Source organism: Parasteatoda tepidariorum, unplaced genomic scaffold, assembly GCF_043381705.1.
Source record: "Parasteatoda tepidariorum isolate YZ-2023 unplaced genomic scaffold, CAS_Ptep_4.0 HiC_scaffold_1262, whole genome shotgun sequence".
Taxonomy (NCBI): Eukaryota; Metazoa; Arthropoda; class Arachnida; order Araneae; family Theridiidae; genus Parasteatoda; species Parasteatoda tepidariorum.
Window position 1 is genome coordinate 1 of NW_027261362.1, and position 13,990 is coordinate 13,990.

The 13,990-nt window shown below is 28.0% G+C and overlaps 1 protein-coding gene across 2 annotated transcripts; it reads left to right on the top strand.

The window, feature by feature from the left end:
- Positions 1–32: 32 nt before the first annotated feature.
- LOC107456356 (calcium-dependent secretion activator) lies at positions 33–12,258 on the top strand (the record flags this gene model as incomplete). Of its 2 annotated transcripts, XM_043056868.2 has the most annotated exon segments (6): positions 33–114; positions 6,441–6,553; positions 6,893–7,044; positions 7,191–7,280; positions 9,272–9,427; positions 11,314–12,258. In XM_043056868.2, coding segments are annotated over 6 exon segments (861 nt in total), but the record flags the coding sequence as incomplete, so codon positions are not given.
- Between the last annotated feature and the right edge of the window lie 1,732 nt (positions 12,259–13,990).

Here is a 13,990-nt window from a genome sequence, read left to right on the forward strand (position 1 = left end):
TCAGAGATGGGTCACCTGGAAAGAAACTGTAGATACATTTAGCTGAATTATGTGTCGATCTTTTGCAACAGTACAATGAGAACTATGCTGTGGTTAGAGAAATAATACCAAATAGCAAGTATATTTTATTAACTTTTTATTTTTCTCCCTTTTTTAGGTTTTGTAGAATTTTTAATGTATGCCATTTGCATTTTATACTATGATTGAGAATGCATTATTTGATTTATTGTTTAACTTTAAGGATTTTTAGTTTACTTAATTATTTCCTTATTTGATGTTTTTTTTATTTCGATTGTGTATTTAATTCAGTTATTCTTTATTTTGGGAATTATTTATGGTCTCCTTTAAATATGAAAGTTATAATTTTTTTTAAAACTTAGGACAATGATGTAATTGTTCTCTCTTCAAGTAAAGATTTTTTTTAAAAATTAAGCTTAATATACATGTACCATGTTTTCTAGTTTAATTTATGAATAACTTTGAAATGATAAACATTTTTGTATGAAAATTGTAACAGAGCATACATTGAAGGAGTACGATATATATTTTGTAATATTTTTAATTACACAGTTGAAGCAAAATACTTTACTTCGTATTTTTTTTTTAAAAATTTGGTTATGTAACTTTACTCAACTGTGAATATTAAACGACATATTTTAATGAAATATTTATAATTTTTAAAATAATTTTTTTATAAATCTTAATGAAAAAAAGGTATTTCTGTGTCTTCATAATTATCCGGGTAAATACTTATCTTAATTTCAATATCAATTTGGATTTTTAATATATTAGTACTTTATAAATAATTGATGCTTCTATATGTTTTGATATTAATTTATCAAATCTTATTGATGTTTTTCTTGATAAATATATCACTTTTATGTATAAATCAGCTATTAACAACCTTTTTTTAATAAATAACTCAGTTTAATTTATTAAGCTTCAGGCTTTTGTAAATAATTGCATCTAATTTATATATATTTTGTAATACAGTGTATAATTAAAAGTTATTTTTTTACTTTTCTTTTTCTTTTTAGTGCATACATTTTGCATGAATTTCATAACTTCTTTTATTATGAATGATTAATAAGTTCAATTTGCAAATGATTTGATATTCATATTACTACTACTAGTATCAAGCACGTTTTCTTCAATCATGTTCTTACTATTAATTGACTTACTTTTCAGGTAACCATGATTGTAATATTTAATCCTTTATAGTTAACGGAAGATTAGTAATTAACTTTTCAATAAATAAATTTACTAAAAAGTTTATATTAATATTTCATAAGTTGGCCTTAAATCTGTAAATCTATATGCATATTTTAAAGTGTATCAAGGAGAGGTACAATTATCCTCTTTTTTGTTTATTTATTTATCTTTGTATGATATTTTGTTTCCTGGTTTTTAGTTTCACTACCTCTTACTTCTAACTTCTTAATCTGTTTAAATAAATCAATATTTTTTATGTTTTAACAAATTTATTAGTTTTCTACCTTTCAACTTTTCTGTTTTCAATTCTTTCTATGAAACAGTCTTTAATAACACAGTAAAACAGTTTTAACTTTTAATTTAATTGTACCTTTTATTCCCTTTATAGTGGGAGAAATATGGCTCTTGCAAATTCATTTCTACTCGTAGTCATAGAATTGAATTGTTGGTAGTATTAGGTGCAACATTTTGTGTTGTATTGTACTTTTAATGTTAATTAAGGACTATCTTACGTGTTTGTAGCCGTGAATTTTAAAAAAGCCAGATGTTTAAAATTCTGTTTTTCATGAACTATTCAACCANATTACAAAATTTGACCAAAATTGGTTTAATTGTTCATGAGAAATGGAATTTAAAAAAAGCCAGATGTTTAAAATTCTGTTTTTCATGAACTATTCAACCAATTTTGCTGAAATTTTGTATTTTGTAATGTAAAATTACATTCTATAAGTTGATGTAAGAAATTGCATATCTTACAATTTAAAATTTTTTTGGCTAATATTATATAAAATAAGAATTTTTTTAAAAATATTTATTAAAAGTTCTTTTTTTCGTGGAATTATCTTTGGATAAACACATTTTATAATTGTGTGCAAGGTTTTTTTCAATTTGCTTTGGAATTTCTCAAGATAGGCAAAATACACAAAAAGTATAATTTAAATTAAGGGGTCCAAATTTTGGACCACTCTTCTCACCAAACTATGGGGATTGTGTTTTCTAGATTGCAGCTATCCTCTGTATTTTAAGGATCAGAAATAAAAAAGGCATGTTTATTTAGAGAAAGTACATTTCTGTGTCTGATTTCATAACTTAAAATATCGTCTGTACNATTAAGGGGTCCAAATTTTGGACCACTCTCCTCACCAAACTATGAGGATCGTGTTTTCTAGATTGCAGCTATCCTCTGTATTTTAAGGATCAGAAATAAAAAAGGCATGTTTATTTAGAGAAAGTACATTTCTGTGTCTAATTTCATAACTTAAAATATCGTCTGTACTAATTAGTTAGCATATTTGAGGTCACTTCCTTGAACCATTAAGATTGAGTGCTAAGATTGAATGCTAGAAACCAGTTTCAGTGGTTCCCAACATATTCATTTCCTTTTTTTCCAGCTACCTAAAAATGACTAGTTGCACTTTTGTATACGAAGTTGCCAAAGTTCAAATATACAGGGTATCTACATATAAATTAAATTGTTTAACTTGATTAAATTGTTTGATTATTATAAACTTTTTCTTCTTATAAGTTTTGGAACTTTAAAACTTTTGAATACAATCAGTCTAATTTAGAACACATAGTGTATATAATATCTGTCTTACTGTGTTAATAGTACACTGGTTTTGTAATTTTTTCTAAAAGGTTTTCAATGATGGTGAGTATGTCCTAATATTTGACTTAGCATTTCTTTTGTGTACTTGCTTCGATTATACCTAATAATTTTTTATAGGCCATACACACTTTGTAGATTAGCTTTTTCAGTAGTGACAAAATAAATTGATAATGAATTTTATTCTGAACTTGTTGAACTAAAAAAATGCTTTTATTGGAGAAATGTGAATCACATGTTGTTAATCTAGTAGGAATGTGTTGTTAATCTGGTATAATCTAGTCATATAAATTTTGAGAACCTAGTATCTATTTCTCCATTTATAAGTTCAATGGTTTGTTTTTTAGTTTTTTAGTTTAGTTCAAATCAATTTACAATGCATAATTTATAATCAAATAAATATTTTTAGTCAAATTAATTTTTTACTTTAAAATATAAGAAGAGTAATAACAATGAAAGAAACTTCACTTAAAGGAAAAAAAGAAGAGGCAAGTAACACATTTGTTACCCCCTACAACGTGAGACATTCTAAACTTCTGACATTGCCTGGATTTTGTTGAAATATTAAAATAAAATTAGTTAAATAAATTGTAGCAGTTTTAAAATATTGTTCTTAAATTTTGTGGTTTTAATATAACTTTTCTTTAGAAGATTCTATTATTTTTGTAGTTTCTCATAACCTAATTTAAACTTAAGTTATAATTTTTAATAAAGTTAAATAAAGACTATACTTAATATATTAAAATTATTTTAGAGTTTAAAACAATGATATAAGCTTTTTAATAGACCTTTTATTAGAAGCAGATTTTTATCGTTTACTTGTATGAAGCACATTTTATAACCTAGAAAGTTTTTAAACTATGGCCCAACTTTTTTTTATAATACCTGAATTCTAGCGGCCCACATTAAAAAAAGAAAAAAAGACTCGGCGAAAATTCTTGGAACCCCTTAAAACTATTATTTCGCTATTGGGTTGGCTGGAAAATAATTTCGGTGTTTTAGAGTGAAATAAACTCTTTCTATGTAAAAAATAAAATTAGAATAAAATCTTTCATACTTTTTGATTTTCACCATCTTGTTATATTTAATCTTTTCAAGGTCCAGAGCTCATATAACATCAGGTCCTGATCAGTATTTTTTTAAACTAGAAATGTCATTTGTCATAGAATGGTCATTTTATCAGAATTTTATGTGATTTAAGGTAATTTTTATTATTAAATTTTTAAAAATTTTGTAAAAATGGTGATCAAGAAATGATAAATGATATAAATNTATATTTAATCTTTTCATGGTCCAGAGTTCATATAACATCAGGTCCTGATCAGTATTTTTTTAAACTAGAAATGTCATTTGTCATAGAATGGTAATTTTATCAGAATTTTATGTGATTTAAGGTAATTTTTATTATTAAGTTTTTAAAAATTTTGTAAAAATGGTGATCAAGAAATGATAAATGATCTAAATATTAAATGATAATGCGAAATCAGGGCTATATGGGGAATGCAACATTACCTCCCAACCAAGCTGCTATAATTTTGTACATATTACTGAAAATGTGTGAGGCCTTGCATTATCGTATTGAACAGGATTTCTTAGCGATTTTAAATCTCCCATACATCTGCCACCTTATATCATCAGAATATCATTTATTTTGAAAAAATTCAATAATAGCAATGACCTCAAATGACACTTCATTGAGTTTTTTTTTTATGATAAGGATCTGAAGTTCTGTGGGCTTTGGTTTCACTTGTTTAAAAAAATTTATGTTTTTTAAACTGGGTTTAATATTTCTCTGGTTATATTTATGGTTATAATTCATTTTTAAAGTTTTTCTCTTCTTCTACAAATCTTAATTCTTAAAAGAGCAATATGAATAATAATAATTTTACAGGGTTGTCTATATTAGATTTTCTTTTTTTTTCTCAAGAAAGTTTTGGATTTTGTAGAAAATATGAAACTTCCGGTTTTTTTATTTGGTATCTTAGAAGATGTTTTTTCTCAATATTATAGAAAATGTTTCCTGACTTATTCTCTCTTAAGTTAGTTTAAACTGTTTTGTAGCAGATTTGAAAAGAAAATGTGTGAATGTTTTTGTTTGGTTTTTGAAACTATTTGTACTAAAACAGCTTCTAAATTGCTAAAAAGTGCTTGCTTTAAATTTTATCTTACTCTGTACCAAATTCAGTGACTTTGAAAATTGTTAATAGTTAAAGTCAAGGTGAAAAGTTGTGCAAATAGTATAGAGTCAATAAAAGTTGTGTACATTTAAAAGTGAAACAAATTGAATGTTTACTGAAAAAGCTTATTGGCCTGTTGTAGAATTTTCAGAATTTTTTTTTGTTTAGAATTTTTTCTTCTTCATATTTGCAGACTTCTTGTGGTATAAAATGTTTCTATCTCTTTTAATTTGTTTATCAATCAAAAAGTTGACAAGAAGCACAAAAAATAGCATTTGTTTCTAGAACAGATTGATATTTGTTCTCTTAAAATCTTATAATCGAAAACATTTTAAAGATTCAGAAAAAAAAATTGCAGAATGATTATAATCCAGCATTTTCACTATCTGAAACCAAAACATGTCCATACTTTTTTCTTCACAATTCAATTTGGTGACCAGTTAATAATTGACTGCTAAAAATTAAATTCAACTTTCGGAAATTAATGTAACGTTTCAAAATTAAATTGTGCTATGTATAACAGTTTTATATTTAATTAACTTTATTCATTTATATAATCAGCACTTCGCTTATAGAACCTTATAGAAAGCTTCAACTTGCTTTGCTCTTTTATTTAATGTTTCTGATAAGAATTTGAATCAGTTTAATTATTGATGCAATGTTAGGGATCCGATTTGAATTAAGTTGACTCAATGAATACACGTAAAATAAATAGAAAGTGCATTTAAAAGGTTTGTTGAATGGAAGGGTAAATTAAAACATTTTTGATTACGCTCAAGACAAAATCAGTTAGTCACGAAACACTTGCACAAACTGAGACGGTGAAGGCTCTTTTTGCAATGAATTAATGTTACTGTCCTTAAATGAGTCCTCAAAAGCCTTTTTTACATTAAATCAAAAGAGGGTGCAACTTGTCTTCAGGGAGTCTTCAAAGGCCTTTTCTATGTTAAATGTTATTTGTCTTCAGTGAGTGCGGGATAAAATGAGAAAGCATTATGCATTTGCTGAAACCTCTGCGAATGATCTACTAACACTGTCCCTTATTGTTATTTAATTCCAGAATCTTTCAATGTTTATAAGTGATCATCAGCATATGTCGCATACCTGGAATCGTCACATCTCTTTATAGTCCTCCCTAATATGACTTGTCATCAGTATGGTTTCCTTTCCCTCTCTGAAATGTTTAAAGTTTAAATCAATTGAATATGGATTCTAGGTCTACATGTAATGCATTTCTTAGACATACACTTAGAGTAGTAGATATGTTTCATTGCTCAAACAAAACTTCTTCTTACTCTCCTTTCTATCAGCCATCTCATGTGTGTATGCATAAAATTGCATTTTTTACTCTTGTTATTTAGTGAAAAAACTTTTTTCTGTATAATTTTTGATGACAGAAATATTCATCAGGTATGATTAGGATAGCTGTTAAATAAATTTTACAGACTTTTGCATGGTTGAACACGTGGAGATCTTCTGGTCGTTGTTAGCTGTTCATATGGACACACTTTTAGCTGAACAGCCTCCAGATACATGGGATTGTTTTCCAGTGAAGATGGTAATCAATTATATTTTTAACCATGTTTTTATATATACATCACATGTTAAAATTCAGTAGTTAACTTTCTTAAAATTGAAAGAATGCCTCTGTTCAACATCAAAATTTGTTATTGGAGAATGTTTAAAATAATAACAAGATTTAATGCAATATTTACACTAATAATCACAAAGAAAAATGTTCTTAAAAGTAATATTATTTACAATACATAAGGAAATTATTATTAAGTGGAAAAAATCTAAAAAATGGCTAAAACATGAATAATCCACCCACCCACTGCATGTATCTTCAGCATCCTAATGTTGCTTATTAGTATATTATGTGCATTTTTCACTTAAGCACCACTTTTCTTCAGAAAACTTATGCGGAGGGAGGTTCCATCAACAACTTACATTTGCTCTCCAAGTAGTCCGTTATGTGGATCTAATGGAATCATCTATTGCTCAATCCCTTCATAAAGGCTGTGAAAAAGAACGATGGGAATTCAAAGGGTATTAATATTTATTTTATTTTACTACCTAATTTAGTGGGAATTTTAAATAATTAAAATATGTATTTAAATATATTTTAATTATATGAAATATATTATCTCGTGTATCTTCTATTCTTGCATAATCTTTTTAGCTTAATTTGAAAGGTTTCCACTCACTGTACACCCTGTGGCAGAATCGCAGCGACATTGTTGCAGTACGTTAGAGTTTTTCCAGAAAGAATTTTCTTTTGAAAAGTAAAAACATTTTGTTTTCTTTTTTTCTTTACTTTACTTTTGTGCCGAAATTTGCATGTAATGGTTTGACTCGTGCATTTAGATAATCATTTTTCGATGCTCTCAATTTACGCTGATCGTATCGTAAATCGAAGTTATATTTCGGCAGTTATTGATTCTCACATGGTTTTTGAATATCCCGATATATTTCAAAAGATGTGGAAAATTCGAATCATGCAGTTGAGTATTTACTTTTCAAAGCAATAATTCTACTGAATTTTTGACTTTTGACTTTTCTGTTGTTTTTAAAACTGCTTTTTTTATGATATTATTTATTACAATAACCTAATCTGAGAGCTAAAAACAAATTTGTGGAGTTCAAGTCATGTAATTTCGTTGCCGAATTTCTTTCTTTCTTTTTTTTGTTGCAATTACTACTATGGATTTCATGGTTTTAAATTTTTTTATTCTGATGATTATTTACAAAATACGAAGAAAATAATTTGTGCGTCCCCCCCCCCCTAAAAAAATGATAGAATATCACTCATAATATTAATATAAAAAACTATTACATATTCAATTAAAAAAAATTATACTGTTCTTTTTTAAAATAAATTTTTAATAAATATAGTTCTAATTAATAATAATACCACTTTATTTTACTCAAATTATATTTCTTAAAGCATTAAGATAATACAATTTTTTAATCTAATTCATATTGTGTTTCTGACATTAATAATGAATCTATTAAACATAAATTTTTTGTTTGACTCTGTGGTGTATCTACCANTCAAGTCAGCACTCCAAAGTATGGTGATCTTAACACAGCTCTCCCAGCTTCTCACAAAATCGCAATGAATCAACTAGTGGTATCCATTCATTGAATTCTATCACAGCTATAATTCTTGTGGGAGATAATCTTCTTTTTTAAGAGGACTTAGGAAATAATAGGAAAATAGTGTTAGTCTGGAGAGAGTGACTTCTCAAAACTCACACTGTAAATCAGCTTGGCAAAACAAATCGACCATTTACTACAAGAATATTATAAAATTTGTTGTTCATTTTTTTTCTCAAATTAATTGCATTGTAAGGAAGAAACCTGAATTTTACATATGTATCCTAAAATGCTGTGTGCAATTGATCTCTATTAACAGGGGTCTGTGCAGGGTAAATTTACTACCTTTTAGTGGTTCCATCACAAATTCAAGTTTGGAAAAACGTTAGTTTCGCAAAATACTTTTAAGAAGGCAAGCTCTCATGCAAACTCCGTTCTCATTGCAATCTATGGAAGATAGGAGCTTTACAGTCACCAGTCTTTTACAAAAAGGTAGTTCGTGTTTGGTCAGATACTGCAATGTGGTATGCCGGTCGCTTACGCCATATCAAAGCGAGCTTCTTTTCTTGCACAGTTTTTTTTTAATGAAACATGGCAATTCTTCCTATATAAACTGTACAAGAAGTCGAAATTCAAACGTTATTCTAAACATTTTAACATAACCTTAATCACTATTGTAAATTTATTCTAACATACCTTTATTTTCTATGAAACATCTTTTCCCTGGGAAACTTTTTTCTGTTTGACCTAATCAAAAATGTTCTCAGTAAAAATAACTTTTAGTGCTAGTATTGTTAAATGCATGTTTTCATTAAATTCAAGTTGAAATTTAGTTATAGACCATGATTTTTATGGATTTTTAAATTTGGATACAAATTTAAACACAAAATTTCCAACAGTAAAATTATTTTTGAATATATATGGAAAAATATATAGAAATTTACGAGTCAAATGATTTTTATTTGTTGACAATTTTTAAAAATATTTTCTTTCTTTCACATATTTTTGTGTTGGTTTCTTAATATAATTTTTAATTTTTCACTGATTATGTCTGAATTTTCACAAAATACCTCTAAAAAAACCTAGACATACCCCTGATTAATAAATTCAAATGTTGTGTTGTAATAATAGTTATTTCATTGATTTGTGGTTTTGCATTTTCATCTTCGTCTTGTAGGCATGGATGCATTACTTCTGAAGATCTTTTTTGGAAACTAGATGCATTACAATCTTTCATCCGGGACCTGCATTGGCCTGATGAAGTTTTTGCCAAACATTTGGAACAAAGATTAAAACTCATGGCATGTGATATGTTGGTGTCTTATATTAACAGGTTAATATATTTTATTGTTTATTTCTCTCACTGTAAAATTAACACCCTCTGTATTTGCTCTTTATGTATTTGATCAGATCTGTTTTTTTTGCAGTACAAACTAGTTTTCATCATGTTAGTTAATATTCTGTGAATTTTACTGTTAAAAAAATTTACTCAATCTTGCTCATCTGTAAAGAAATTGTTCATGATTTGAATAATTAATTATTCTAATTATATATAATTATTCTATTTTTTATATAAATTTGTTGTTAGGGAATCCGAGTTATACTGTAATTCTGTAGAGAAACTGGAAAAAAATATATGATGCAATGAAAAAAAGATGATTCTCTAATGATTCAATTCTAAGTTATTGATCATTTCATTAGTTTATATCTTTACGATGCTTATTAATTCTAATATTAAGAGAGTTACACCTCGCACCTGGAAAATTATGGAGAATCATGAACTTCGGTATTGAACAAAATTTGTCATAAAATGTCAGGATTTTAACTATTTTCTTTAAAAAAATCATGTATAGTCATGGATTTAGGTTGCCGAAAAATCTAATTTTTAAAATGGAATCCCCCCAATTTTATGGTGTTCTGAATATCTGAGTTTCTAACAAAATCCCAATTCGCAGTCATATTTTATTAAAACATAAAATGTTTTTATCATGTTCTTTAAAAATTATGGTGTTCTTTGAGAAAAAGAAAGAAAAAACATAATTTCTAGAACGAATTATCTTTTAAACTTCTGTGATTTCAGAATATTTATTATTATTTAATTTTTTTATTTTATCAATTTAAAAATCTAGCTGAAGCAAGCCAGCCATTGGTGAATTTTTTTAAATTCTGAAATGAGAGCAGAAAAATCAGGAGTGTTTCTTTCCTTTCCGATGAACAAGAAGAGTTTCTTTAGAATATAATTCTGGGGATAAAAAGAAAAAAAATATTTGCTTTTGTATTTTTTCTGCTATTTTATTGCTTCAACTCTTTCTTTACTCTGTTTTTTTAAATTTAATATTTATGATTTCAGTTAATGTTATTATAATGTTTTTTTTAATTTATCGTTGTTTTTTTGTCGGGAGGAAAAAGTAACTTTGTTAAGTCATGAAAAATTCTTGGAATTAGTCATGGATTTAAAAATCTAAAATGTAGCAGATACCCTGGAGTTACTAGTTTGTCCAACATATCTCACATTCCAAAAACAATAGCGTAACACATAAATAACATTATTAATTTTACAAAAGATTTATAGCTATATTAATTCTGAAATGTATATGTTTTGTCAATATTAGGGCAAGTTTTGTCTATATTCTGGTACTAAATGAAATGAATGAACCTCCTATCATTAACAAGAATTTTCATGATATTGATAAATTCAATGTTGTATGTATAAGTAACTGATACCAACGTACAATTAATTTCTTTCAATATAAAAATAATGTAAACAATTTTATATTATATATTTTTCACATTATTCTATTCAGCGTTTTTATAATTCATTCGACCCCAGTCCATTTCAGCCAACTGTCGTTCCATAGCGAATGAAAGCGCCAATCATTATACATATTTGATGAATTTGGCGAGATCATTGTGTTGTCATGTGCTACTCTACTGCATTCTGCAAGTTATTCTCAGCTTCAGGCTTCATTTTCCACACTCTGAAATCGAACTGAAAAATCTTTCAAAAAATTTCTTATGGTAGCTAATATAATCTAGAAAAGAATTCTTTGTTAGAAACTAGTTGTTTTATCATGATCATGTAAAATCTTAGAAAATTTGTTTGTATTTTGTTAATGTACATAGGGTTTAAAAATATTTTTTGAGTGCTTTAAAAGTGCTTATTTTTTGTTGAAAAAATTGGCTGGCACCCTGCAAATATATTTTTCGTAATTCTTACAGGCATGGAAATTCAGAAAGGTGGAATTGCTTAAGGAATTCCTTCATTAAAGAGTTGAGGGACCAAACGGAGAATCATTCTTTTGATGGTGGCAGACATAGGAAGAAAAGCCCGTATTTTTCAGATCTGCTTTTTCTGATAACCGTTTTAGCGTCGAAAACAATATCCAACATTCCCAATGGTGAAAAAGAGGAAAGAAATGATGACTCATCAGAAATACCAATTTCCTCTGAGGGAAAAAAAAAGAAAGCTGGAGATGGACACTTCTGAAAGGGCGGTATAAGAACTCTTAAAAGCGAAAAAAGAAGAGAAAGACTATGACCTTGCCATGTCTTTAATATCTAGCCTCAAAAGGCTGAGGCATAGCGTGAAAATGAAAGTAAAAGCCAAAATTTTAAACGTCATATATAATAACAGAACTTTGGATGTAGGACGTACTCTCTTCTCATCTACATCTTCCAGATACATCTCACCTACACTTTCTCGCCTAATTTGATTATTCCCTCATCTTCTGCACCGAACCCTTTTATTTCTGGTAACACTCCTTCCTGTTCTACAAATGTTCCCACTTTTTCAATGAATCATCGGTGGCTCAACAGCCAAGGGTGGGCCTTGGCCTTCTCAAGAAGTTTTTTCCAGGCTAACCTTTTTCCAGTTTAAGTTTTTAAGACCAAAAAGTCTTTTTCTATGTCATCCGTCTCAAATTCGGCCTGCCTCTTTTTCACATGCCAATTGGTCTGACATTAAAAGCTCTTTTTGTGGTATGCTCTTCGTCCATTTTGATAACATGGCCTGCCCATTTTATTCTTTGTCCTTTAATAAAGTTAATAACGTCAGATTCATTATATGAGAGATAAAGCACCTCTCAAGACCTTTCTCTCAGAGGTACCCAACATAGCCTCATCTGTACAAGACGTGGTCTAGGTTTCACAAGCATATGTTAAAATGTCACATACCTGGAATCGCCACATCTCTTTATGGTCCCCCCTAATATGACTTGTCATCAGTATGGTTTCCTTTCCTTCTCTGAAATGTTTAAAGGTTAAATCAATTGAATATGGATTCTAGGTCTACATGTAATGCATTTCTTAGACATACACTTAGAATAGTAGATATGTTTCACTGCTCAAACAAAACTTCTTCTTACTCTCCTTTCTATCAGCCATCTCATGTGTGTATGCATAGAATTGCATTTTTTACTCTTGTTACTTTTGAAATATTCGTAAATGCCATTCACAAAATTTTTAGATTTATCTTGTTATTTAGTGAAATAACTTTTTTNTACTCTTGTTATTTAGTGAAAAAACTTTTTTCTGTATAATTTTTGATGACAGAAATATTCATTAGGTATGATTAGGATAGCTGTTAAATAAATTTTACAGACTTTTGCATGGTCGAACCCGTGGAGATCTTCTGGTCATTGTTAGCTGTTGATATGCACACACTTTTAGCTGAACAGCCTCCAAATACTTGGGATTGTTTTCCAGTGAAGATAGTAATCAATTATATTTTTAACCATGTTTTTATATATACATCACATGTAAAAATTCAATATTTAACTTTCTTAAAATTGAAAGAATGCCTCTGTTCAACATCAAAACTTGTTATTGGAGAATATTTAAAATAATAACAAGATTTAATACAATATTTACACTAATAATCGCAAAGAAAAAACTTACTACAGAAATGATCTTAAAAGTAATATTATTTACAATACATAAGAAAATTATTATAAAGTGGAAAAAATCTAAAAAATGGCTAAAACATGAATAATCCACCCACCCACTGCATGTATCTTCAGCATCCTAATGTTGCTTATTAGTATATTATGTGCATTTTTCATTTAAGCACCACTTTTCTTCAGAAAACTTATGCGGAGGGAGGTTCCATCAACAACTTACATTTGCTCCCCAAGTAGTCCGTTATGTGGATCTAATGGAATCATCTATTGCTCAATCCCTTCATAAAGGCTGTGAAAAAGAACGATGGGAATTCAAAGGATATTTATTTTATTTTACTACCTAATTTAATGGGAATTTTAAATAATTAAAATATGTATTTAAATATATTTTAATTATATGAAACATATTATCTCATGTAGGTATATACTCCACTTATTTCTATTCTTGCGTAATCTTTTTACCTTAATTTGAAAGGTTTCCACTCACTGTACACCCTGGGGCAGAATCGCAGCGACATGGCGACATTGTTGCAGTACGTTTTTCCAGAAAGAATTTTCTTTTGAAAAGTAAAAACATTTTGTTTTCTTTACTTTTGTGCCGAAATTTACATGTAATGGCATGCATTTAGATAATCACTTTTCGATGCTCTCAATTTANAGTAAAAACATTTTGTTTTCTTTTTTTCTTTACTTTACTTTTGTGCCGAAATTTACATGTAATGGTTTGACTCGTGCATTTAGATAATCACTTTTCGATGCTCTCAATTTACGCTGATCGTATCGTAAATCGAAGTTATATTTCGGCAGTTATTGATTCTCACATGGTTTTTGAATATGCCGATATATTTCAGAAGATATGGAAAATTTGAATCATGCAGTTGAGTATTTACTTTTTAAAGCAATAATTCTACTGAATTTTTGACAGTTTGACTTTTCTGTTGTTTTTAAAACTGTTTTTTTTTTTTTATAATATTATTTATTACAATAACCTAATCTGA